The 25,895-nt window shown below is 41.2% G+C and overlaps 1 protein-coding gene across 1 annotated transcript in view; it reads left to right on the forward strand.

The window, feature by feature from the left end:
* Window positions 1-25,895, forward strand: part of TMEM185A (transmembrane protein 185A) — a 41,182-nt gene that overhangs the window by 12,161 nt on the left and 3,126 nt on the right. Inside the window, exons 2-5 of the mRNA XM_043457845.1 lie at window positions 15,478-15,654; window positions 17,888-18,095; window positions 22,143-22,226; window positions 25,452-25,628. Of these exons, the coding sequence (XP_043313780.1) occupies window positions 15,478-15,654; window positions 17,888-18,095; window positions 22,143-22,226; window positions 25,452-25,628 (646 nt within the window). The remainder of the gene's footprint in view (window positions 1-15,477; window positions 15,655-17,887; window positions 18,096-22,142; window positions 22,227-25,451; window positions 25,629-25,895) is intronic.

Raw genomic sequence — 25,895 nt, forward strand, 5'->3', positions numbered from 1 at the left:
GTTCAAAAGCATCAGTTCTTCAACACTCAGCCTTCTTTATGGTCCAACTCTTACATCCATACATAACTCCTGGAAAAACCATAGATTTGACTATATGGATTATTGTCGGCAAAGTAATGTCTCTGCTTTTCATTATGCTGTCTAGGTTTGTCATAGCTTTTCTTCCAAGGAGCAAGCGTCTTTTAATTTCATGGCTGCAGTCACTGTCTGCAGTGATTCTGGAGCCCAAGAAAATAAAGTCTGTCACTGTTTCCATTGTTTCCCCATCTATTTGCCATGAAGTGATGGGATTGGATGCCATGATCTTAGTTTTTTGAATGTTAAGCTTTAAGCCAACTTCTTCACTCTCCTCTTTCACTTTCATCAAGAGGCTCTTTAGTTCTTCTTCACTTTCTGCCATAAGGGTGGTGTCATCTGCATATCTGAGGTTATTGATATTTCTCCCAGCAATCTTGATTCCAGCTGTGCTTCATCCAGCCCAGCATTTCTCTTGATGTACTCTGCATTTGAGTTAAATAAGCAGGGTGACAGTATACAGCCTTGACACACTCCTTTCCCAATTTGGAACCAGTCCTTTGTTCCATGTTCAGATCTAACTGTTGTTTCTTGACGTGCATACAGGTTTCTCAGGAGGCAAGTAAGGTGGTCTGGTATTCCCATCTCTTTGAGAATTTTCCACAGTTTGTCGTGATCCACACAAAGGCTTTAGTGTAGTCAATGAAGCAGATTTTTTTTTTTAATTCTCTTGCTTTTTCTATGATCCAACGGATGTTGGCAATTTGATCTCTGCTTCCTCTGCCTTTTCTAAATCCAGCTTGTATGTCTAGAAGTTCTCAGTTCATATACTGTTGAAGCTTAGGTTGGAGAATTTTGACCATTACCTTGTGAGCGTGTGAGATGAGTGCAATTGTGCAGTAGTTTGAACATTATTTGGCATTGCCTTTCTTTGGGATTGCAATGAAACTGATTTTTTTCAGTCCTGTGGCCACTGCTGCATTTTCCAAATTTGCTGGCATATTGAGTGCAGCACTTTCACAGCATCATCTTTTAGGATTTGAAATAGTTCAGCTGGAATTCCATCACCTGCACTAGCTTTGTTTGTAGTGATGTTTCCTAAGGCCCACTTGACTGTTGAAAGTTCTTGCGTTTAATGTTGTCCCAGAGAACTCTGAGGCTATCCTCAATTCTTTTCATTCTTTTTCCATTATTCTGCTCTTTAGCAGTTGTTTCCACCATTCTATGTTCCAGCTCACTTATCCATTCTTCTGCTTCCATTGATCTACTATTGGTTCCTTCCAGAGTATTTTTAATTTCAGTAATTGAGTTATTCATCACTGTTTGCTTAATCTTTATTTCTTCTATGTCCTTGGCAATTGTTTTAATCATGTTGATCACTTCTTGCATTTTCTCCATTCTGTTTTCAAGGTTTTGGAATATCTTTGTTATCATTATTCTGAATTCGTTTTCAGGTAGTTTGCCTATTTCCTCTTTGTTTAGTTGGTCTTATCCGTTTTTAGTTTGTTCCTTCATTTGCACCATACTTCTCTGCCTTTTCTTTTCTTCTTTTTTTTTTTAATTTATTGTGTTTGAGATCTCCTTTTGCCAGATTTTGAGGTCAAATTCCTTCTTCCTCTTGGTTTCTGCCCTTGATGGGCAAGGTTGATTCACTGGTTTGTGTAGGCTTCTGTTGGGTGCGACTTGTGCTTGTGCTCTGGTGGGAGAAGGTAAGTTTTTTTTTTTTTTCCACTGGTGGTCAGGACTGTATGAGGTGGTAATCCTGTTTGCTGGTGATTGGGTTTGTGTTTTTGTCTTGTTTGTTGTTTGGGTGAGTCTTCCTGCATTGCATTCTGCCGGTAGTTGAGTACTGCCAGGTCTTATATATAGGTGGAGGCCTTTGTGGGAGTTCTTACTAATTAATAATCCCTGGGTTAGAAGTTTTCAGGTAGTCTAGTATCTTGTCAGTGCTCCCACTCCAAAGGCTCAGGGCCTGATCCTGGCCAGAGAACAGAGATTCCACAGGTGGTTTGTTATGACATTAAAGGGTATTAAAACAAGAAACAAAATGCAAACCCCAGACAATTGGCAAATACAAAATCAGACTAGTACTAACAAAAATAATGGAATATATATACACACACATATACAAACAAAACCAAAACAGTCCAAAAAAAAGAAAGAAAGAAAGTAGAAGAGATTGACCCTGTGAGCAAAGGAAAGCAAAAATGATATCCACCAGGTAAAAACAAAACTAATTAAAGCATAAGCTGGAAAACAAAGCCAAAGCAATATGCCAACTGGGGAATAAAGCAATGAAAGCAAAACAGACTGATAAACATGGTGAGAAAAAGAAAAGAAAGAAAGAATAGAAAAGCAAAGTTAGAGGTAGATAAAGGAGATTTGTATATATTAAAGAATAAATATGACAGGAAAAGAATAAGAAAAGCAACAAAATAATCTATGTAGAAAAATAATAAATTTTTAAAAATTAAAAAAGAATAAAAAAAGAAAAAACCCTCAAAATCATAAGAGGCCACCATAGATGCAGATGTATTTAAAGGAAATAAAAGGTGTGATTAGCAAAAAAAATTCTCAGAAGTGTAAATAGATTTAATAGTACTGTTAAAATCAACAACTACAGCAACAGAGGGAAAAAAAGGAAAAAAGAAAAAAATCCAGAAGCAAGTACAGAACTAGTAAAAATATAAGAATAATAAATGTTTTTCTTTGATCTCAGTTGTCAATGTCTTTTCCCTTGCTGTGAGTCACAGTCCACCTCGCCTCCCTAGGATGCCCTCCAATACTGGGCTGGTCTCTTCACCTGTTGCTGGGGAAGCTCAGACTCTAATCTAGTCCTACTCCTGTGTGTTCTTGACTCTAATGTCCACATGTGCCCGTGCTAGTGTGTTTCTTTTGAGGGACTTCTCATTATGCTTTTATATATTCCATAGACACACAGTCAAGACAGACATTTTAAAAAATTGCAAAACTCTAAAAACAATTTTGAAAAAGTTTTTTCATTAAAATTATGTTGTTTATGTTAATATAATGTTTATTATTTTTATTTTTATGAAGTAACAAATATTTTGAATAATGGTTTTAAAATCTATATAGTAGATAGCAATAGCAAACATATAACCTATATAAACAAAGCTCTTTAGAGTCCTCAGTCACTTTTAAGAATGTAAAAGATTTTTGATACTAAAATTTTTGATAACCACCGATTTAATGCTTTATACAAAGCACTTTTCATATTAACTATATTATATTCACAGTCACCTTATGAGGTACATATTACCCTGGTTTTGTAGCAGAGAATGCTATGAAAGTATTAGTAATATTCTAAGAAAAGGCTGTATAGATACTCTAGATAGAAACCTCTCCAAATTTGATGGTCCTCCCACTGTTGTTTATACTCTTGGAGGTTAGCTTCTGAGCTAAATTTTGTGGGTCCTTGTTGTTGTTATTTAGTCGCTAAGTCATGTCTGACTCTTTGCCACCCCATGGACTGCAGCATGCCAGGCTTCTCTGTCCTTCACCATCTCCTGGAGCTTGCTCAAAGTCATGTCCACTGAGTCGGTGTTGCCATCCAACCATCTTGTCCTCTGTCATCCCCTTCTCCTCCTGCTTTCAATCGTTCCCAGCATCAGGGTCTTTTCCAAGGAGTCAGTTCTTCACATCAGGTGGCCAAAGTATTGGAGCTTAAGCTTCAGTATCAATCCTTCTAAGGAATATTCAGGGTTGATTTCCTTTGGGATTGACTGGTTTGATCTCCTTGCAGTCCAGGGGACTCTCAAGAGTCTTCTCAAACACCACAGTTCAAAAGTATGAATTCTTCAGTGTTCAGCCTTCTTTATGGTCTGTCACATCCATACATGACTATTGGAAAAACCATAGCTTTGATTATATAGACCTTTATCAATAATGTCTCTGCTGTTTAATACACTGTTGAGTTTGGTCATAGCTTTCTTTCAGGGAGCAAGCGTCTTTTAATTTCATGTCTGTAGTCACTGTCTGCAGTGATTTTGCCCTGTAGTGATGGGACCAGATGCTATGATACTAGTTTTTGAATGTTGAGTTTTCAGCCAGCTTTTCCACTCTCCTTTTTCACCTTCATCAAAAGGCTCTTTTGTTCCTCTTTGCTTTCTGCCATTAGGGTGGTATCATTTGCATATCTGAGGTTATTGATATTTCTCCTGGCAATCTTGAATCCATCTTGAGCTTCATCCAGCCTGGCATTTCCCATGATGTACTCTGCATATAAGTTAAATAACCAGAGTGGCAATATACAGCCTTGACGTACTCCTTTGCCAGTTTGGAACCAGTCCATTGATCCATGTCCAGATCTAACTTTTGCTTCTTGACCTGCATACAGGTTTCTCAGGAGGCAGGTAGGGTGGTTTGGTATTCCTGTCTCTTGAAGAATTTTCCACAGTTTGTTGTGATCCACACAGTCAAAGGCTTTATCATAGTCAATGGAGCAGAAGTAGTTGTTTTTCTAGAAATCTCTTGCTTTTTCTGTGATCCAGCGAATATTGGCAATTTGATCTCTGGTTCCTCTGCCTTTTCTAAATCCAGCTTGTACGTCTGGAAATTCTCAGTTCACATACTGTTGAAGCCGAGGTTGGAGGATTTTGAGCATGACCTTGCTAGCGTGTGAAATGAGTGCAATTGTGCGGCATTTTGAATATTTGGCATTCCCTTCTTTGGGGTTGAAATGAAAACTGACCTTTTACAGTCCTGTGGCCACTGCTGAGTTTTCCAAATTTGCTGGCATGTTGGGTGCAGCACTTTCACAGCATCATCTTTTGGGATTTGGAATAGCTCAAATTGAATTCCATCACCTCCACTAGCTTTGTTCGTAGTGATGCTTCCTAAGGCCCTCTTGACTTTGCACTCCAGGATGTCTGGCTCTAGGTGAGTGATCACACCATTGTGGTTATCCAGGTCATTAAGATCTTTTTTGTATAGTTCTTCTGTGTATTCTTGCCACCTCTTCTTAATCTCTTCTGTTTCTGTTAGGTCCATACTGTTTCTGTCCTTTGTTGTGCCCATCTTTGCATGAAATGTTCCCTTGGTATCTCTCTAGTCTTTCCCATTCTATTGTTTTCCTCTAGTTGTGGGTCATATCACCTTGAAATCCCCCCCTTTTTTCCAATTGAAATTTCTTATGTTGTTTCTCATAATACAAGGGTAGGGCATGTATGTATCAATCAGTTCAGTTCAGTTGCTCAGTCGTGTCCAACTCTGTGAGACCCCATGGACTGTATGTAGCACACCAGGCTTCCCTGTCCATCACCAACTGCCAGAGCCTACTCAAACTCATGTCCATCACGCCAGTGATCCTGTGCAACTATCTCATCCTCTGTCGTCCCCTTCTCCTCCTGCCTTCAATCATTCCCAGCGTCAGGGTCTTTTCCAGTGAGTCAATTCTTCACATCAGATGGCCAAAGTATTGGAGTTTCAGCTTCAGCATCAGTCCTTCCAGTGAATATTCAGGAATGATTTCCTTTAGGATTGACTGGTTGGATCTCCTTGCAGTCCAGGGGAATCTCAAGTCTTCTCCAACACCACAGTTCAAAAGCATCAATTGTTTGGTGCTCAGCTTTCTTTATAGTCCAACTCTTACATCCACACATGACTACTGGAAAAACCATAGCTTTGACTAGACAGACGTTTGTTGGTAAAGTAATGTCTCTACTTTTTAATACTCTGTCTAGGTTGGTCATAGCTTTTCTTCCGAGGAGGAAGTGCCTTTTAATTTCATGGCTGCAGTCACCATCTGCAGTAATCACAGTATGAAAAGGCAAAAAGTTATGTATCAATACCTTGCCGAAAAATCGGCAGTCATAGCAAGAGTGAAAAGACTGTCCTTAATTCTCTCTACTGGAGATCATTGTTAATCACTAGCATGTATTTATCTAGATGCTTTTCCAAGAATTTTGAAAGATTAGTGTAAAGTGAGTATTGAATAGTACTCAATTAGAAGGACTTTGGAGTCAAATGGATCTTAATTTGAATCTCAGCCCTGTGAGCTACTATCTGCATGGACAGGTTATTTAACACCTAAGCCTTCATTTGCCATCTGTACAGTGGGAATAGTGAAAGTGCTTCCTTCATAGTGTTGCTGTGAGGCTTAAGTGACACTGCTTGACTTTCTGTAAATAGGCATTGATGTGTACATAGGTCAATAGATAGGCCAACATTATTGAAGTATGTGTTACATGCAGTAAGTTTTATCATTTTTAGTGCTCAATCCTATGAGTTTTAATAATCCCATTCACTTGTGGAAGCACCACCTAAAGACAGAAATATGGAAAAGTTCCATTACTGCAGAAACTTCCCTTGTGTTCTTTTGTAGTCATCCTTTCCCCCAGCACAGCCACAGGTAACTACACTGATCTATTTTCTGTCCCTACACTTTTGCTTTTTCCACAATGTCAAATAAATGGAGTCATACAGTGTGTTGTGTTTTCAGTCTGAGTTATTTTACTTAGCATAGTGCATTTGAGGTTATCCATGTTGTTACATGCATCCCTAGTTTGTTCTTTTTTACTGCTGACTAGTAGTATTCCATTTGAATAGCCATATCACAGTTGGTTTAGTCATTCACCAGTTTTTGGACATTTCGATTGTTTCCAGTGGCTATAATAAATAAAGCTGCTTTGAGAATTTGCATACGAGTCTTTTTGTGGACATAATGTTTTCCTTTTTCTTAAGTAAATACCTAGGTATGGGATTGCTGGGCTGTAGAGGAACTGTATACTTAACTTTAGGAGAAACTACCAAAGTGTTTTCTAAAGTGGCTGCACTGTTTTGCATTCCTACTAGCAATATATGAGGGTTCTATTTGCTCCATGTCCTTAGCAACAGTTGTCATATGCTATGAGGTTAAGAGTCTAGGTTCATTATTCCTATCTATCCAGTTGTTTCAGCACCATTTATGGAAGCCCAGTTCTTTCTCTGCTGAATTGCCTTGCATCTTTGACCATGTATGTATGGGTATGTTTTTGGACTCTATTCTATTCTCTGTGTTTCTCCTGATGTTAATACTGCATTTTCTTGATTACTGTAGCTCTTAGTTAAGTCATGAAAGCATGCCGTATAAGCACATAGTATAGTTTCTCCAACTTTGTTCTCTCTCATAATTGTTCTGCCCATTTGAAGTCTTTTGCATTTTCATATAATTTTTAGAATTAGTATGTTAATTTCTCCAGGAGAGGCTGCCTGGATTTTCATTGGGATTGCATTGAATCTTTTTTCCTGTATATTTATAGCAGCTTTAATCATAATTGCCAAAACTTGGAAGCAACCAAGATGTCCCTTGATGGGTATATGTGTAAATAAACTGGTGCATCTAATGGAATATTGTTTAGCACTAAAAGGAAATGAGCTATCAAGCCTTGAAAAGACATGGTGGAACCTTAAATGCATACAGGCATACTTTGTTTTATTGTGCTTTGCTTTATTGCCCTTTTCAGATATTGCATGTATTTTTTTCTTGCAGTTTTATTGAAACATAGGTGACATACAGCACTGTGTAAGTTTAGGGTGTACGGCATAGTTATTTGACTTACATACCTCATGAAATTATTACCACAATAAGTTTACTGAACATTAATCATCTCATATACAAAAATAAAAGATAAAAATATTTTTCATTGTGATGAGAACTCTTAGGGTTTACTCTCAACAACTTTCATATATAACATACCACAGTGTTAATTACATTTATCATGTTGTAAAATTCCTCTCTAATACTTATAAAGGAATTTTCTATGTTTTGACTACCTTCATCCAACTCCCCCTTGCCCCACCCCAACCTCCAGTAACCACACATCTAATATCTTTTTCTATAGGTTTGTTTGTTTTTGAAGTATAATTCACCCACAACATTATGTTATTAAATAATTCCTGTTGTACAGCATAGTGATTCGATATTTCTATATATTTTTAAATGGTCACCACAATGTCTAGTTACCATCTGTCACTATTCAAAGATACTATATTACTTTTGTTTAGCACTAAAAGGGGACTATATTCCCCACACTGTATATTTCATACCCGTAGCTTCTTTACTTTGTGGCTGGAGGTTCTACTTCTGAATCTCCCTTACCTAGTTCTCTCCTCCCCTCCTCCCACCTCCTCTGGCAACCACCTGTTTATTCTCTGTACCCATGACTCTGTTTCTGTTTTGTTTATTTCTTTTTCTAGAGTTTACATATAAATGCAGTTACATTATATTTGTCTTTCTCTAACTTATTTCACTAGTATAATGCCCTGTAGTTTCATCCAAGTTGTCACAAATGACAAGATTTCATTATTTTTTGTGGCTGAGTAATATTCCATTACACACACACACACACACACACACACACATACACACACACACACATACACACACACAGACACACACACTCTCCCCACATGTTATTTAAACAGTCATCTCTTCATGGGCACTTAAGTTGCCTGTATATTTTAGCTATTGTAAATAAGGTTGCAGTAAACATAGGGATACATATATCTTTTCGAATTAGTGTTTTTTTTTCTCCAGATAAATCCCCAAGAGTTGAATTGCTAGAACGCATGATAGTTCTGTTTTTAAGTTTTTAAGGAACCTCCATACCATTTTTCATAACGGCTGCAGCAGTTTACATTCTTGCCAATATTGCATGTGGATTCCTTTTTCTTCACATCCTCACCAACACTTGTTATCTGTTGTCCTTTTGATAATAGTCATTCTGACAGATGTCAGATATCAAACTAGACTACTTCCTCATACCATATACAGAAATGAACTCAATTTGGATTAACAACTTAAATGTAAGACCCAAAACCATAAAACTTCTCAAAGAAAACATAGGTAGTATGGTCTTTGACATCAGTCTTAGCAATATTTTTTTAATATGTCTCCTCAGGCAGAAGAAACAAAAACATAAATAAGCAAATGGGACTACTTGCATTGACTCTTCAGAATAATGTGATGAGTATGGTAGGCTAAATAATGTCCTTCAAAGATATCTACTTACTAATCCATGGAACCTGTGTATATTACCTTCTCTGGCAAAAAGGTGAATATTACCTTGTGTGGCAAAAGATATGATTAAGTTACAGATCTTGAGATGGGAGAATATCCTGCTTTAACAAGGTGGCCTCTAAATACATTCATGGTTTTCCATATAAGAAGGAGGCAGAGGAGATACTGTAAAGAGAAGACAATGTGATTGAAGCAGAGAAAGATATTTGAAGATGCTGCCCTTCTGATATTAATAATGGAGGAAGGAGCTCAAAGGAATGCAGGGAATACATCTCTAGAAACTTGAAAAGGCAAGGAATGGATTCTCTCCTAGTCTCTGGAGGGAGCATGGCTCTGCTGATACCTTAGTTTTAACCTGCTACTGCTACTGCTAAGTCACTTCAGTCATGTCTGACTCTGTGTGACCCCATCCCTGGGATTCTCCAGGCTAGAACAGTGGAGTGGGTTGCCATTTCCTTCTCCAATGCATAAAAGTGAAAAGTGAAAGTGAAGTCGCTCAGTCATGTCTGACTCTTTGCAACCCCATGGACTGCAGTCTACCAGGCTCCTCCGTCCATGGGATTTTCCAGGCAAGAGTACTGGAGTGGGGTGCCATTGTCTTCTCTAGTTTTAACCTAGTGAACCCCAATTTGGACCTTTAGCCTGCAGAGCTATAAGAGAATAAATGTGTGTTGTTTTAAACCATCATGTTCATGGTAATTTGTTATAGCAACCATAGGAAATGAATAGAGGATGTAAAATTTAACAGTATTGAATTTTTTAATCTGTAAAAATTGTGGATCTCTCCATTTGTTTAGATCTTTAATTTTAAGACTTCTCAGGTAGTGCTAGTGGTAAAGAACTCTCCTGCCAGTGCAGGAGACATGAGAGACACAGGTTCGATCCCTGGGTGGGGAATATCCCCTGGAGAAGGAAATGGCAACTCACTCCAGTATTCTTGCCTGGGAAATCCCATGGACAGAGGAGCCTGGCAGGCTGCAGTCCATGGGGTCACAAAGAGTCGGATATGACTGAAGCAACTTAGCAAAGCTACAGAATTTTGGGGGCAGTGTTGTTAGGTTTCTGAATCTAAGTCTTGCAGATATTTTGTTAAATTTGTCTCTAGGTATTTCATACTTTGATACTGTTGTAAATGGTAGTTTTTTCATAATCTTCTGATTTTAAATATTGTTTTTAGGAAATTTGCAGTAAATTATAGTTTTTAAAAATCTGTGTCCATTTTCTCATTGCTAGCATATAGAAATGCAGTAGATGTTTTCATTTATTTACCTTGTAACCTGCAACTTTACTAAATTCACTAATTAGGTTTAGTAGCTTTTTTGGTCGAGTACTTAGGATTTTCTACATAGTCACATTGTCTGCAAATATTAGATTTACTTCTTCCTTTCCAAATATTTATCCTTTTTATTTCTTTTCTTGTATTATATTTGTGGCTGGGGCTTCCAGTGCAATGTTGAATAGTTGTATTGAAGTGGACATACTTCTTGTTTACTGTCTTAGGGGCAAAGTATTTTTAGTCTTTCACCATTAAGCATTTTTAACTAGGTTTTTTTTGTTTGTTTGTTTGTTTGTTTTTATTATTTTTTTTTCCAGTGGGTTTTGTCATACATTGATATGAATCAGCCATGGATTTACATGTATTCCCAATCCCGATCCCCCCTCCCACCTCCCTCTCCACCCGATTCCTCTGGGTCTTCCCAGTGCACCAGGCCAGAGCACTTGTCTCATGCATCCCACCTGGGCTGGTGATCTGTTTCACCATAGATAGTATACATGCTGTTCTTTTGAAATATCCCACCCTCGCCTTCTCCCACAGAGTTCAAAAGTCTGTTCTGTATTTCTGTGTCTCTTTTTCTGTTTTGCATATAGGGTTATCATTAACACCTTTCTAAATTCCATATATATGTGTTAGTATGCTGTAATGTTCTTTATCTTTCTGGCTTACTTCACTCTGTATAATGGGCTCCAGCTTCATCCATCTCATTAGGACTGGTTCAAATGAATTCTTTTTAATGGCTGAGTAATATTCCATGGTGTATATGTACCCACAGCTTCCTTATCCATTCATCTGCTGATGGGCATCTAGGTTGCTTCCATGTCCTGGCTATTATAAACAGTGCTGCGATGAACATTGGGGTGCACGTGTCTCTTTCAGATCTGGTTTCCTCAGTGTGTATGCCCAGAAGTGGGATTGCTGGGTCATATGGCAGTTCTATTTCCAGTTTTTTAAGAAATCTCCACACTGTTTTCCATAGTGGCTGTACTAGTTTGCATTCCCACCAACAGTGTAAGAGGGTTCCCTTTTCTCCACACCCTCTCCAGCATTTATTGCTTGTAGACTTTTGGATAGCAGCCATCCTGACTGGCGTGTAATGGTACCAGGTTTTTTATAAATGTGAAAGTCGCTCAGGCATGTCCTACTCTTTGCACCCCATGGACTATAGTCCATGGAATTCTCCAGGTCAGAATACTAGAGTGGGTAGCCGTTCCCTTCTCCAGGGGATCTTCCCAACCCAGGGACTGAACCCAGGTCTTCTGCATTGCAGGCAGATTCTGTACCAGCTGAGCCACCAGGGAAGTCCAAGTCCAAAGGCCCAGAGCCCTTGGCAGCAGACACTGAAGGAGACTGTGTCAGGTTTTTTCTAGATACTCCTCTATTCCTAATTTGCTTAGAGCTTTTATCTTGGATGAGTAGTGAGTTATGTCAAATGTTTCCCCTGGAACTATTGAAATCATCATATGACTTTTCTTTTTCATTCTATTAATACAGTGAATTACATTGATTTCAAATGTTAAGCCAAACTTGAAGTCCTGGCTAAACTACACTTAGTCATAATGCAGTATTCTTTCTATATATTGTTGGATTCAATTTCCTGTTTTTTAGGGGTTTTGCATCTGTCTTTCATGAAGGATGCTGGTTTGTAGTTTTATTTCTTGGTCAGGTTTGAGTATCAGGGTAATGCTACTAGCTTCATAAAATAAATTGGGAAATGTTCCTCTCTCATCTTTTTCTGCAAGAGTTTGTGAAAAATTGGTACTATTTCTTCCATATGTGTTTGGTAAATTTTGTCTGGGCCTGACATTTTTTTGTGAGACTGATTCTAACTACAGTTTCTGTTGTATTTTAAATAGATATAAGAATATGAAAGTATTTCTTCTTGTGTGAACTTTAATAATATAATTATTTCAAGAAATTTGCTTGCTTGAAGCTGTTCATAATATCCACTTCTAATGCCTGTAGATTTGTCATGATGTCCCTGCTTTCATTCCTGATATTAGTAATTCATGTCTACTGTTTTTTTCCTGATCACTCTAGCTATTGAAAGGTTGTTGCTGGCCCACGAAAAGACACCAGGATTCCTGGCCTCTGGAGGAGAAGAATTCAATCCGGGGCCAGAGATGAGGCTTGATCGCTCAGAGCTTTTGTGTGATAGAGTTTTATTAAAGTATAAAGAAGATAGAGAAAGCTTCTGACATAGGCATCAGAAGGGGGCAGAAAGAGTACCCTCCTGCTAGTCTTCAGCTGGATGTTATATAGTCACTCAGTTGTGTCCAACTCTTTGTGACCCCATGAATCGCAGCACACCAGGCCTCCCTGTCCATCACCAACTCCCAGAGTGTACTCAAACTCATGTCCATTGAGTCAGTGATGCCATCCAGCCATCTCATCCTCTGTCGTCCCCTTCTCCTCCTGCTCCCAATCCCTCCCAGCATCAGGGTCTTTTCCAGTGAGTCAACTCTTCGCATGAGGTGGCCAAAGTGTTGGAGTTTGAGCTTCAGCATCAGTCCTTCCAGTGAACACCCAGGATTGATCTCCTTTAGGATGGATTGGTTTGATCTCCTTGCAGTCCAAGGGGCTCTCGAGAGTCTTCTCCAGCACCATAGTTCAAAAGCATCAATTTTTCAGCGCTCAGCTTTCTTCACAGTCCAACTCTCACATCCATACATGACCACTGGAAAAACCGGAGCCTTGACTAGATGGACCTTTGTTGGCAAAGTAATGTCTCTGCTTTTTAATATGCTATCTAGGTTGGTGATAACTTTCCTTGCAAGGAGTAAGCGTCTTTTAATTTCATGGCTGCAATCACCATCTGCAGTGATTTTGGAGCCCAAAGTCACTAGCAGTCTGTTAATAAGAGAAAGGAATGTCTTAAAACTCAGAATGACACCAGGCCCCTCATCTGTAAGATGTATTTTGGGATAATCTTGGCACCAGACAATTCATCCTGGGCCATAAAACGATTGACTTGAATCTTGTAGAAGGGCAGATTACCATACAAATAGTTTCGTTTACATAGATTAGGGGAACAATATCTGAGTATAACATAATGGTTTGTCAAGTAAGTTCTGAGCCATTAGGCAGAACTTGAAGACGGAGTCTGGGGTAAATGCATAGTACATTAACATAGCTTAAGCCAAACATTTCCATAAGAAAAATGCATTGGTTAACTCAAGGTTTGAGAATAGTTAACTTCAGGTGAAACCAGGTGTCATTATGGCAACACAGTATTTTAAGAGAAACCTCCTTTTAAATTTGTATAGAGAAGAAAAAAATAAATATCACTAGTTTGTTTCCTCCTGCTGCTTAAGAGATATAAAAATGTCTGACACTTGCAGCCTATTTCCTCCATTTGGAGACCCCTGGCCTTCCTGCCTGTTACCCTGTCACTATCAGCTCAGTTCAGTCATTCAGTCGTGTCCAACTCTTTGCAACCCCATGGACTGCAGCACACTAGGCTTCCCTGTCCATCACCAACTCCAGGAGCCTTCACAAATTCATGTCTATTGAGTTGGTGATGCCATTCAACCACCTCATCCTCTGTCGTCCCCTTCTCCTCCTGCCTTCAATCGTTCCCAGCATCAGGGTCTTTTCCAGTGAGTCAGTTCTTCGCATCAGGTAGCCAAAGTATTGGAGTTTCAGCTTCAGCATCAGTCCTTCCAAAGAATATTCAGGACTGATTTCCTATAGGATGGACTGGTTGGATCTCCTTGCAGTCCAAGGAACTCTCAAGAGTCTTCTCCAGTACCACAGTTCAAAAGCATAAATTCTTTGGTGCTCAGCTTTCTTTATGGTCCAACTCTCACATCCATACATGACTACTAGACAAACCTTAGCTTTGACTAGATGGACCTTTGTCAGCAAAGTAATGTCTCTGCTTTTTTTTTTATCTTTTCAAAGAACCAGCTTTTAATTTCATTGATTATTCTCCAACATCTTTCTTATGTAGTTCATTGATATTTGTGTATATATTTATTATTGAGTTCCATTCATTTTTTAAAAATTTCCTTCTCTTCCTAGTTTCTTAAGGTAGATCATAGATTGTTGATTTGAGATCTTTTCTACTAAGCATTGGGTCAGGAAGATCTCTTGAAGTAGGAAATGGCAACCCGCTCCAGTATTCTTGCCTGGAGAATTCCATGGATGGAGGAGCCTGGTGGACTACAGTTCATGGGGTCGCAAAGAGTTGGACATGACTCTGCAACTTTCACACACACAGAGAATATTTACATTTGATGTAATTGACAATAGGGTTAGATTTTAACTGCCTTCTTACTGCAATCTGGAATTTGCCTCCAGGCAGTAAGCTGGGGCATTGATAGAGTTTATTTCCTTTTTTTAAAAAAATTTCTTTCTGCCATCATGGTCCTTCACTGCCTGTTGCCCAGTGTTTGAAAACTGTTGTTTCATATATTTCATCCAGTTTCTTTTTAAGGTGGGATGTTTAACTCCATTCCTCTTATTCTACCAAAGTTGTAAGTAGAAGTCCTTAACAATGTAATTTCTAATTAATATTTTTAAAACATCCTCTTCATGAAGTCTGTTTTATGTAAAATATGAGTGTATCTATGTGTATAATTCAGTCACCAAAAGACTAATGCATGGATTAAAATATTACTGTATATGAATATGGCAGGTGGCTACTTTTTTAAAAATAGAATCAAATAATTAGTGACAGAACTTGACCATATCTTGAACTGTCAGCTTTTTTCAGTCTCCATGTCTTGATGGCTAGTTCTTTCTGCTTGGAATGCTTCCTCATCTCATATCCTTTCCTGCCTGGTAGCTTTCTGTGTGTCCTCCAGACCAGCTTCAGGCTTATCACTTCTGTGCTTCCCAGTCCCCCCAGGCAGAATCCATGTTTCCTCTATGGGCTGCCATCACATTCTACCCATAGAATCATTCTGACATATGCATGTTATATATGTTTCTGTATGGACTTCTCTTACCAGGAAGCCCTGAAAAGCAGGGAACTTGTTTTAGTCTTCTTTATATTTCTCCTATTCTCTAACAACAGTATGTTTTGTACATAGAATTTTCAATATATGATTATTGAATTGGTGATTCTTTTCACATGCTAAAAAGTAATGCTGTTATCATACCTCATTTTAATATCACCTATTTGTAATGTGAATCTTCTTTAATTGTTTTGTTTTTCTCCTAGTAAATTCCTCATCTATGCGTGTCTGCTGCTGTTCTCTGTGTTGCTGGCCCTTCGTCTAGATGGCATCATTCAGTGGAGTTACTGGGCTGTTTTTGCTCCAATATGGCTGTGGAAGTTAATGGTCATTGTTGGAGCCTCAGTTGGAACTGGAGTCTGGGCACGAAATCCCCAGTATCGGTAATACTGCTTTATAAAACCTGTTGGTCTCTACACTGGGCAGGTGCAGGGGGGATTATCTTGTTTTTCACTTCTCATAAAGTAAGGAGTATTTTCTTTTCTACCTGTCAGAGGTTTTAGAAGAGCTATAATATAAGCAAGCTCATTTCTGTTCTAAGTTTATTAAAAATTAAGTGTTTGATAGCCATTGTTAAACAAAAGCACTGTTATTTTAGGTACTTAAGTTCCTAGCCAGCCCACAAAAGCTTATGTAATCTAAAATGCATCCAAAATATAGAACTGTTACACCATGCTAGACAAGGAAGTATGGAACCATCATGTTTGTAGGAGCAGTTCTACAAATCAAAGTTCTAGTTTTGGCCATCAGGGATATATCCTTCTCCATTAATTCCTGGAACTGGGTCTCCCCTTACCCAATCTCCTAGTCCTGGTATTTTAGGCCTATTAGTGGTGTGGGAGAAGCAGCTTGGCCAGGACACAGTGAGGCCTTGAGAGTGGAAAAGATGAGACCCAGATGCTGTGAAGGAGAATAGCTCCTGGCTATTCCTGACTCCTGGGGGCCAGGAAGAGGTGCACTCTTATACTTCACCCCCTCCCCTCACACCTTCTTGGATGCCTCAGTGGGTCCAAGTTCCTGTCATGGGCTTAACTCCATTGCACACCCTGCTGCTGCTGCTGGGGCCCACAAGAGTCTCTCTGCTCTCCCTTGCAAAGTCTGCCACTTTGGAAAGGAAAAGGGGAGACTTGGGGAGGGCTATTCTAAACCATCACCAGGCAGATAAGGAGTGACAGTGCCCAGTAGGCAGGTGGGGAGAGAAGAGGGGGACACATGCAGCTGCTCACATTAGGTGCCACACAGAGAGCCTTAGCAGATGGGGGACTTAGATTTTTTAAAATTCTTAGATTCTTAGATTTTTTTTTAAGATTACATGTGTGGCCACAGATCTTTTTTTTTATGAGATATTTTCAGATATCTAATGTTTGCTCATTCTCTGCTGCCCCCTTCTCCTTTTGCCTTTAATCTTTCCCAGCATCAGGGTCTTTTCTAATGAGTCAGTTAAATAGCATCACCAACTCAATGGACATAAGTTTGAGCAAACTCCAGTATATAGTAAGGGGTAGAGGAGCCTGCCATGCTGCAGTCCATAGGGTCACAAAGAGTCAGACATAACTTAGTGACTTAACAACAACCTTTGCTACTCAAAAAATGAAAAGTGAAATTGCTAAACAGTTTAAGTTCCACTAGTTGTTTAGAAACTATTTGACCTGGTTTAAGATACCTTTCAAGATTCCCTTAAGAAAAGGAGTTGTATGTGTGTAGTTGAATGTCCTGAATGTATAGACATGGTCATTCTAGCATCAACATTGTCCAGTGGAACATTGTTGGGTCTTACAGAATATAACTTCTGATCTCATTTTCTCTGTGTCCTAAAGCCACACCAACATGATGCATCACAGATGTTCACCTGTATGTTGAATTAGGTGCATTGTTTGCCTTGCAGATGCATTTTTAGCCATTTTCCTGATTAGTGGCCTTATTATTTTTTAATTGTTACCCTATTAAGTCCATGCATGATCTGTAAGCAGCTTAAACTGATTTAAAGAACAGCTTTAATGGTTCTTCTTTAGCATCTGCAGGTGTTAGTTTATCCTAATGAATAGGAAGGAAAATAACATTCATAATTTTATTTGCATTTTAAAATAGCACCTAACAACAGTTGCTATATTTTCTTGAAATATAACAGACACTTATGCAATAAAACTATAGAGTTTTTTTTATTGTATTGCATGAAATGTGATTTACATGGTTTTTAATTCATTGAGAGACGGGGATCATGAAATTTAAGGGATATGTGTCAGCTGTTAGCAGTAGAAGCAATAGCTTAAATAATCTTGGAAGTAGTTGAATTTAAATTTATGAACAAAAGTGTTAATGTACACTGTCAGGAAATAACAACTGTGGTATTGCTTCTGAGAATATTCAGTTAAAACTCCTAAGTCTGGTTTGGTTGTAAGTGTTCATTTCTTGTTATGTAGTAGTTCTTTGATGTATGAAAGATTGCCCCTTAAAGAGGAATGTTAACTTAGCTTTCTACCTGATTTCCCTTTGCCTTTTGTCAGATTTACAAATACAATCCAGAGTATCCATGTAAGTTGGTGTGCTGGGCTGCTTGCTCACTGTGGAGATTCTGAACTGAGGATGTTTTTTTCTTCTTCTTCTATCCCTCTTTAGAGCAGAAGGGGAAACGTGTGTGGAGTTCAAAGCCATGCTAATTGCAGTGGGCATCCACTTGCTGCTGCTGATGTTTGAAGTGCTGGTGTGCGACAGGATTGAGAGAGGCAGCCACTTCTGGCTCCTGGTCTTCATGCCGCTCTTCTTCGTTTCCCCTGTGTCTGTGGCAGCTTGTGTTTGGGGCTTTCGCCATGACAGGTCGCTGGAGGTGAGATTTCATATATTTAGGAAGGTTTTAAAAATCAGAGTCTTTTGATCAGTTACCGTGATAGAAGAGGTTGATCACTAATGCTAGGTCGTGGTATATAAGGAAATGAAAGACAATGGAAATAGTCGTGTTTCTCTTTCTTGACTTAAACATTGGTTTTTCACTCAGGCCATCAGGCTTCTTCCTGCTTCATGTCTTTCCCTGTCCACCTGGATCAGCCAGCTTCTCCTGAGAAACAGGCCCAATAGGATAGATGCAGATGGAGATGTAGATGCAGATATGTAGATAGGTGTTCACATAGGAGGCTTATTGGAAGGTGCTGGCTCACGTGCTTATGGGGGCTGGAGATTCAGCAGGATTTCTCCCTCTCCAGGAAACCATGGTCTTTGCTCCTAAGGCCCTTTAGCTGATTGGATGAGATCTAGCCATACCATCGAGGGGAATCTCCTTTAGTTAAAGTCAGTACCCTCACAGCAATACCTAGACTATTTTTTGATTAAATGACCAAGTACTACAGCCACACTGCCTGCTTTGGCACTGCACCACCACCACCCCACCTCCGTGTCCTGCAGCCTCATCTGGAGGCCTTTGGAGCCCTCATCTGGCTGACCACTGTGCAGCTCCTGACACTCTGGATCCCTACACCAATCTAGCTCCCTCAGCCTGTATTCAGCTTCTTCACTGAATTCTTCTTCCATCTATTCCTCACAAGTCGCTGTTTCTTAGGATCCTCAGTTCAGGCACTCAGTTGTGTCCGACTCTTTGCAACCCCATGGACTGCAGCATGCCAGGCTTCCCTGTTCATCACCAACTCCCAGAGCTTGCTCAAACTCATGTCCATCGAGTCAGTGATGCCATTCAACCATCTCATCCTCTGTCATCCCCTCCTGCCTTCAATCTTTCCCGACATCAGGATCCTAACCTTGGGCATTTTCTGTCCTCCCTGTGCATACTTCCTCCGAATGGTCTTGTTCACACTTCCTGCCTCCACTGCCACTTCTGTGTTTTCACTTCCCGAATCTGCATTTCTCAACTCTGATTTCCATACGAGCTCCAGGCTCCTACCTCACTTCCCCCAAATTGTATTCCCCGTATTTGTTGAAGGTACCATGTCCAGCCAGTCACACTTACCTTTCCACCTTATGCCTCTCTTGCTTCGCATTCTTTTCTATTATCTGAGCAAATGAAGTAACAATACCACGGTTTAAAAATCATTTGTATATTAAACAAAATCACTGACATTAAACTTTCTAGATTTTGCCTATTTGGGGCAGTGTTTCTCAGTGGGGGCTGGATATGCTGTTGGCCTTTGGGATAGGAAATGTCTTCTTGAGCAGGACTGTCCCCTGCATTTCAGGTCACTTACTGCTGATGTCTGCCTAGTAAGCACTAGTGGATGTGCTCCCGCAGGTTATTGTCACATCCAGTAGGTTCTGTGCACATTTCCTAACTCCTACCCAGGCAAGCAGCATTATCCAGGTTGAAAAGCACTGAGAAAGTTATGTAAATACTGTTGGATGGGAGCTGAGGAAGAGGTTAAAGAAAACTAAAAATTTGGAACTTTGTTTCTTAGAAAATGAAAGCATATACCAGGGCTACAACTATACTAGGCATAAAACCATATTTTCCTAATGCAGAGTTCTAGAAAATATGTCGCTCATAGGGTCACACTCTTGGCAATCTACCTACGAGAAGAAACCCATGTGCCAAGACTTGAGCCCCCTGTTGGTTCTTGTGTCCCAGGAAGAGGAGTACTCATTGGCTAGGGGCTAGTGGGCCTAGGCTCCCCCAGGGTCATGCAGGAGGAGTCAGGGTGTGGCAGGGTGCCCTGTGCAGGTAGGAAAGGGGATGGTATTTTTCAGGCAGAGGAAGTAACACATAAGAAGCCATAGATGTAGAAGAAAGTCTGTTATGTTGAGTGAACCAGTGGCTCAGATTTGACTGGAGCACAGTTTTGCAAGATGCAGAGAGTCCTGGAGATGGAAAGTGGTGATGGTTTCATAGCCATAGTCATACGGTAGTAATATGAATATACTTAATACTGTTAAACTGTACCCTTAAAGAGAATTAAGATGGTAAGTTTTACATTATTTGTATTTTTCCACAAAAAAATGCCTGGAGCATAAAGTGTAAATGAAGGAACTAGGGAGAAGCGGGGAGGCTGTAGAGAGGGATTGGGCTGGCTAAGGGCCAGTCCTTAGTCTTCAAGGCGGTGCCCAGCTGCCCAGGGCATCACAGGGCACCATGGGATGTTGGGCATTTTTGAGGGAGAAGCAGTGATCCCTGACATCTGTGGGGACATACAGTGAACTACTAGCTCCACATAGTTTGTATTTTATTGTTAGGTCACACAACATTCATTTCAGTGGTGTCATAGAAGAGTCTGGGATGTTGACTTTCTCTGTGATGAAGGCAGTGCTGTGCAAAAATCCACAGGGGGCTACATAGGACGTCAGAATTCCTTTTAGATCTAATGACTTAAGTCAGTGGAACCATTAAATGCTTCTTTTGGCCCATAGGCCTTGGAAGGAATGGCTGAATCACTAACTGCCCAGGGAACTGGGAGCTTTGAGGCAGCCCTGGGCCAGGTTGGGTAGTGTCCTATGATTTTTGTTCTGTGGGGGGTGGTGAGCTGTTGAAGAGCAGCAAGTGCTGGAGCCAGCAGGAGGGCCACCTGTGGGGCACTGGGACAGAGACTGGGCTAGGGACCCTAGAGAAATCTGCATGGTGGAGGACACAGGCAGTGACTGAGCCTAGAGCATAGGGAAGGGAATGCAGCTGTGCGCCCATGTCCTGATTTGGGGAATCCAGGCTGTGGTGGCTCCCGGTGAGACAGGAGGCTATGGAAGCTATGACACAGAGTGAAGGAGGCCAGGTGTGGGGAATGATCGACTCCCTAGGGGATGGCCTTCAACTGAAGTGCCTCAGGGAGAGCCAACTCTGGGCCCTGGCAGGAAGGCTGCAGTGGAGACGGAGGTTGCAGAAGTGAGCAGGAGGAGGGTGTGCCTGCCAGGGGTGTGGAGGCTGGCTCTGCTTGCCACCCAGAACGGAGCAACGGAGTCAAGAAAGCATGCATGTTTGTGTCTGTGTCTCTCTAGTAGGTAGAGAAGGCAGACTTCAGGGGCCATCACCATTTAAAGACAGGAAAAGGCACCTGACAGGGAAGTTTCAGAGACCAGTAGATTGGTGAGATGACACACTGGGTTCCTCAACGAGGGAAGAGTGGTGGGCAGTGTCACTTGGTGTGGCAGCGCCCAGTCGGGTGCCAGTGGCAGTGTCCCCAAGGCTGCAGAAGTGACTGGAGACCTGGAGGAAAGCAATTTCCAGGTGGTTGTGGGGACCGAGGCCAGTGCACAGTGGACCCTGGAGCTTGGAGTGGCAGGGGAGGCCATGGAGACTCGAGTGTCCGTGGTGTCTCACAAAGCTCTGTGGTGATGGAAAGAAAGAACTAGGGCTGGTAGGGTTACTGGATCAAGAGAAGTGTGGGTTCATTTGGTCTTGGGGTTATTTTGTGTCTAATGGAGATGAGTTGAACATGTGCTTGCAAGAAGGATCCATGGCATGGCGGGGTTCAAGATGCAGTAAAGCATCCACGAGTGGCATCTTGATGTGACAAGGTCCCCCAGGATCCAGAAAGGAAAGTGTAGGGTGCAGGCAGAGTCCCAACACAAGAAGAAGGCAAGACAGTGATGGTTAGGAACCATCCTAACATAGATGCATGTGGTCAGGGGCAGGAAGGGAGCTGGGGAGTCCAGCAAAGACTGCCTCTAGATTGCAAGCCTGGAAACAGGTCATTGCATGGACGAGCTTAAAGGGCCAAGCAGCCACCGAGAGCAGAGAGGACAGGACACAAGGCTAGGGCCAGGCTTCTCCTTGGCACAGCACTGCTTTGCTCCTCTCTGCTGAAAATCAGGAGGTTCCAAGTGTGATGTAATAAAACTTGTGCTGCATTATAATTTGCATTGCCTTTTTAAAATGTTAACCAAACAGCTGTTGTATTGAATACAACTGTTACTTTGTTTAACTGATTCTTCTCTTCATTTTTAGTTAGAAATCCTGTGTTCTGTCAACATTCTCCAGTTTATATTCATTGCCTTAAGACTGGACAAGATCATTCACTGGCCCTGGCTTGTATGTAACTTTTTAAATCTTTAAACTTTTTTTTTATTATGAAACTCATGTTCATCTTAGAAATCTTGGAAAAGACAGATAAACATAGGTAATAGGATAATAATCACCCATAATCCACTGGTAGATAACATGGTTAGTGGTTTTTGTTTCCTTGTTTGGGGGTTTATTATTTCATAAGGATAATTGAGATCATACTGCGTTTATAATTTGGTATCCTGCTTTGTTGTCCTAATGTTGTGTCATAAACATTTTTCCTTGTCAATAAATGCTCTTTATATGCATAACTTTGAAAGTTTAATTGATAACAAAATATTCTTCAAGTACATTTACCAGACTGTCCTCTCATTTCTGAATATTGAACTTGTTACCAGTGTTTTTACAATTATAAATCATGCTACAGCATATAATTTTGTGTAGGTAAACCCTTGCCTGTTTTTTTATTGCTTTTTTTTTTTAGGAAAGACTCCAAAAACAGTATTACTGGCCCAGAGAGTAAGAGCTTTTTGAGATTTTGAAATACAAACTGCATTGCCAACTCCTTTTTCAAAAAAACTGTGCCTCTTTATACTTCTGCCAGGGATGAAGTCTGAGTCATGCTAGTGACCTCTGACTTCCACGAATGGGTGTCTGGTTAAAACTGATTGTGCATACATAGGTAGGAGAATGGGTGGAGCTATACACACACACACACACATACACATGTAAATGGCTCCATCCATTCTCGGCAAGCTGCAAATTAGAGAATACAGCACACTTTCAACCAGTAACACATAGTAAGAAGATGAGAGAAAAGGTAGAAGACTTATGTTGCCTCTGTGAGATGAGGTCTTGCCAGGGTGTGGGATCCCGTCCCCCACTGCTTGTTGGGTACTTTTGTACACAAGACATTTTCTGTGATGAACATGATTTACCTTTAAAAAAAAATAACAAAGGTAAAAAATATACTGAAAAAAAGAAAATACTCATTTGGAGACAAGGAAGAAAATAAGGGAATAAAAGATGCCTTTATAGTGAATAAAGATAAGATCTATCACTTCTTCCTAAAGTCTTTCATAAAACATTCATAATAAAAACTATTGTACAGTCATCCATCTTACAGCTTCAGGGTTCTGTATCTACAGAATGGTAATTGGGCTCAGAGCTTTCTCTTGTGCCATGGCGGACACAAATCCGAGTAAGACCACAATTTGAGTGTAAGATACAATCAGAAAAAAAAAGATTAGGAAAAACTGTGCATGTTTTCTATAAATAAAGGAATTTTTCCTGCCCCAGTGCTGTGCAAGTCATAGCAGATGAAACAGCCTGACTGCAGGTTTCCCAGTGTTCAAGAGAAGCCCAGTGAGGCTGCTCACTGACATTCTACCCATGAGGGCCAGGCCACTGTGTCTGACCCCAGATGTGCTTTAGGAGGAAGACCACAGCAAACCTCCAGGCAGGAAGTCCAGCCTCTTCAGGAGATGAGCTTAAGTCCTACGTCTAAAAATGAAATGTGAAAACCAAAGAACTGTTAGGAGGAGACAGTCTTTGGGATCTGGAGTTAGGTGAAGAGTTCCCAGAAATGATACCAACAACATGGTCCATAAAAGAAGCTCAAGATTAAAGTAATATTAATGAAAAGACATGTTGCAGACATGAAGAAATACTCATAAAACACATGTGTAACCAAGGACATATATCCAAAGCATCTAAAGAACTCTCAAAACTAAAAACCTCAGCAACCAAATTTTAAAAGTGACAGAAGACTTGAACCAACTATTCACAAAGAAGATAGACATATGGTGAATATGCATATGTAGAGGACATCATTACCCACTCATTTCAGTTCAGTTCAGTCGCTCAGTCGTGTCCAACTCTTTGCGACCCCATGAATCGCAGCACGCCAGGCCTCCCTGTCCATCACCAACTCCCGGAGTCCACTCAAACACTAGGGAAAAGCAAATAAAAACCAGAATGAGGTGCCACAATACCTTCATCAAAATGGCAAAGATAGCCACAGTATCAGGTGTGCTAGGGCGGACCCAAGGGACGAGGACAGTTGCCCATTGCTGGTAGAAAGGCCAAACTGGATAGATGCTCTGGAAAATGTCTTGGCAATTTCTTATAAAGTTAAACATAGAGTTGCCATGTGACCTAGCAGTGCCAATCCTGGGTGTTTCCCTTGGAGAAATGAAAATGTACAACCACACAAAAACCTGGGCACAAATGTTTACAGCAACTTCATTTGTAACAACCCAAAGCAGGATAGCACCCACATTTCCTTCCCAGGGTGAGCAGATAAACAGGCTGGGGTGCATCCATCCAGTGGAACACCGCTCAGCAGTGACCGATAGATACACACAACAGCCTGGAAGCGTCTCAGAGATGTCCTGCTGGGTGGGAGAAGGCAGCCTCAGGAGGTGATGTGCTGTATGAGTCCATGTCTCTTGAAGAGACAAAAGTGTTGTGTCAGAGGACAGAGCAGTGGCTGCTGGGGGCTGGGGGAGGGTAAGGTGGTGACACAGCAGAGACAGAACATGAGGGAGTGTGGCATGGTGAGGGAGCTCTCCCCTGTCTCGCCCAAGGCCCCACAGATCTACACATATGTGTATGAACCATCATGGGACTGGCCACCAATGGAAAACAGTCAATTTTACTGTTTCACAACAGAAAAACAAAGGGACGACAGATGTACCCAAGGGGCCATTGAGAAGGGGGAGAAGGTCAAATGGAGGGAGCTTGGTGAGGCCCCCGGGACTCATCTTCTGGGCTCATATGGGGGGTGAGATGAAGTCTTTCTGGTATGACAGCAACAGACACAGAACCCGTCTGGGCGAGGCAGCAGGGAAGCCTCCTGGCCTCAATGTGCAAGTTCACGGAGGGCCTGGGTCCCCTGGGCAGCCTGAGTTGCCAGGGAGCATAATCCCCAGCCTCTGGCTACATAACCCCTAGCAGGATGGGCAGTGCCTGGGAAGAGGGGACATGCTCATGAGCTGGGGTGGCCTCACTACCCTTGGCAGGTGGAGGGGAGGTGGGCAGAGTGCAGGCCAGCTGAGTGAGCTCAGGATTCAGGGAAATGGCTGCTCTCCACCCTGAGGGCAGCCCTGGCTGCGGGGATCCCACCAGGAGCAGCGGGTCCTTTTTACACGCTGGCCACATCCAGGCCTGGCACCCACTTACATGCAGAGATCCAGGATGAAGTCAGCCATGCCTCCCCTAAAGACCTTTCTTCTCTCCTCCTGCCCTCAGGTCGTGTGTGTCCCCCTGTGGATTCTCATGTCCTTTCTGTGTCTGGTGGTCCTCTACTACATCGTGTGGTCCGTCCTGTTCCTGCGCTCCATGGATGTGATCGCAGAGCAGAGGAGGACACACATCACCATGGCGCTAAGCTGGATGACCATCGTCGTGCCACTCCTTACTTTCGAGGTAAGCTCTCTGGCAGACTGCGTCTCCCCCAGATGACACCCCATGGGGCTAGGAAGGAGCACAGGACAGTAGAGCTGCCTTTCTTTGGAGGCCTGGAGGCTGGCAGTGGGAAGTGGACCTTTCCAGCTACCAAGCCTCTGAATATATTGATTTGTCTCCTAGAAGAAGAAAGTTGGATGTGGTGTTTTGGTATTTGAGCCCTGTCTCCACAGAGACATTAGAGAATGGGCACTGTTGACTCCTCCAAAAAAAACACCAGGAAGAGTT

This window comes from Cervus canadensis, chromosome X (assembly GCF_019320065.1).
Source record: "Cervus canadensis isolate Bull #8, Minnesota chromosome X, ASM1932006v1, whole genome shotgun sequence".
Classification (NCBI taxonomy): domain Eukaryota; kingdom Metazoa; phylum Chordata; class Mammalia; order Artiodactyla; family Cervidae; genus Cervus; species Cervus canadensis.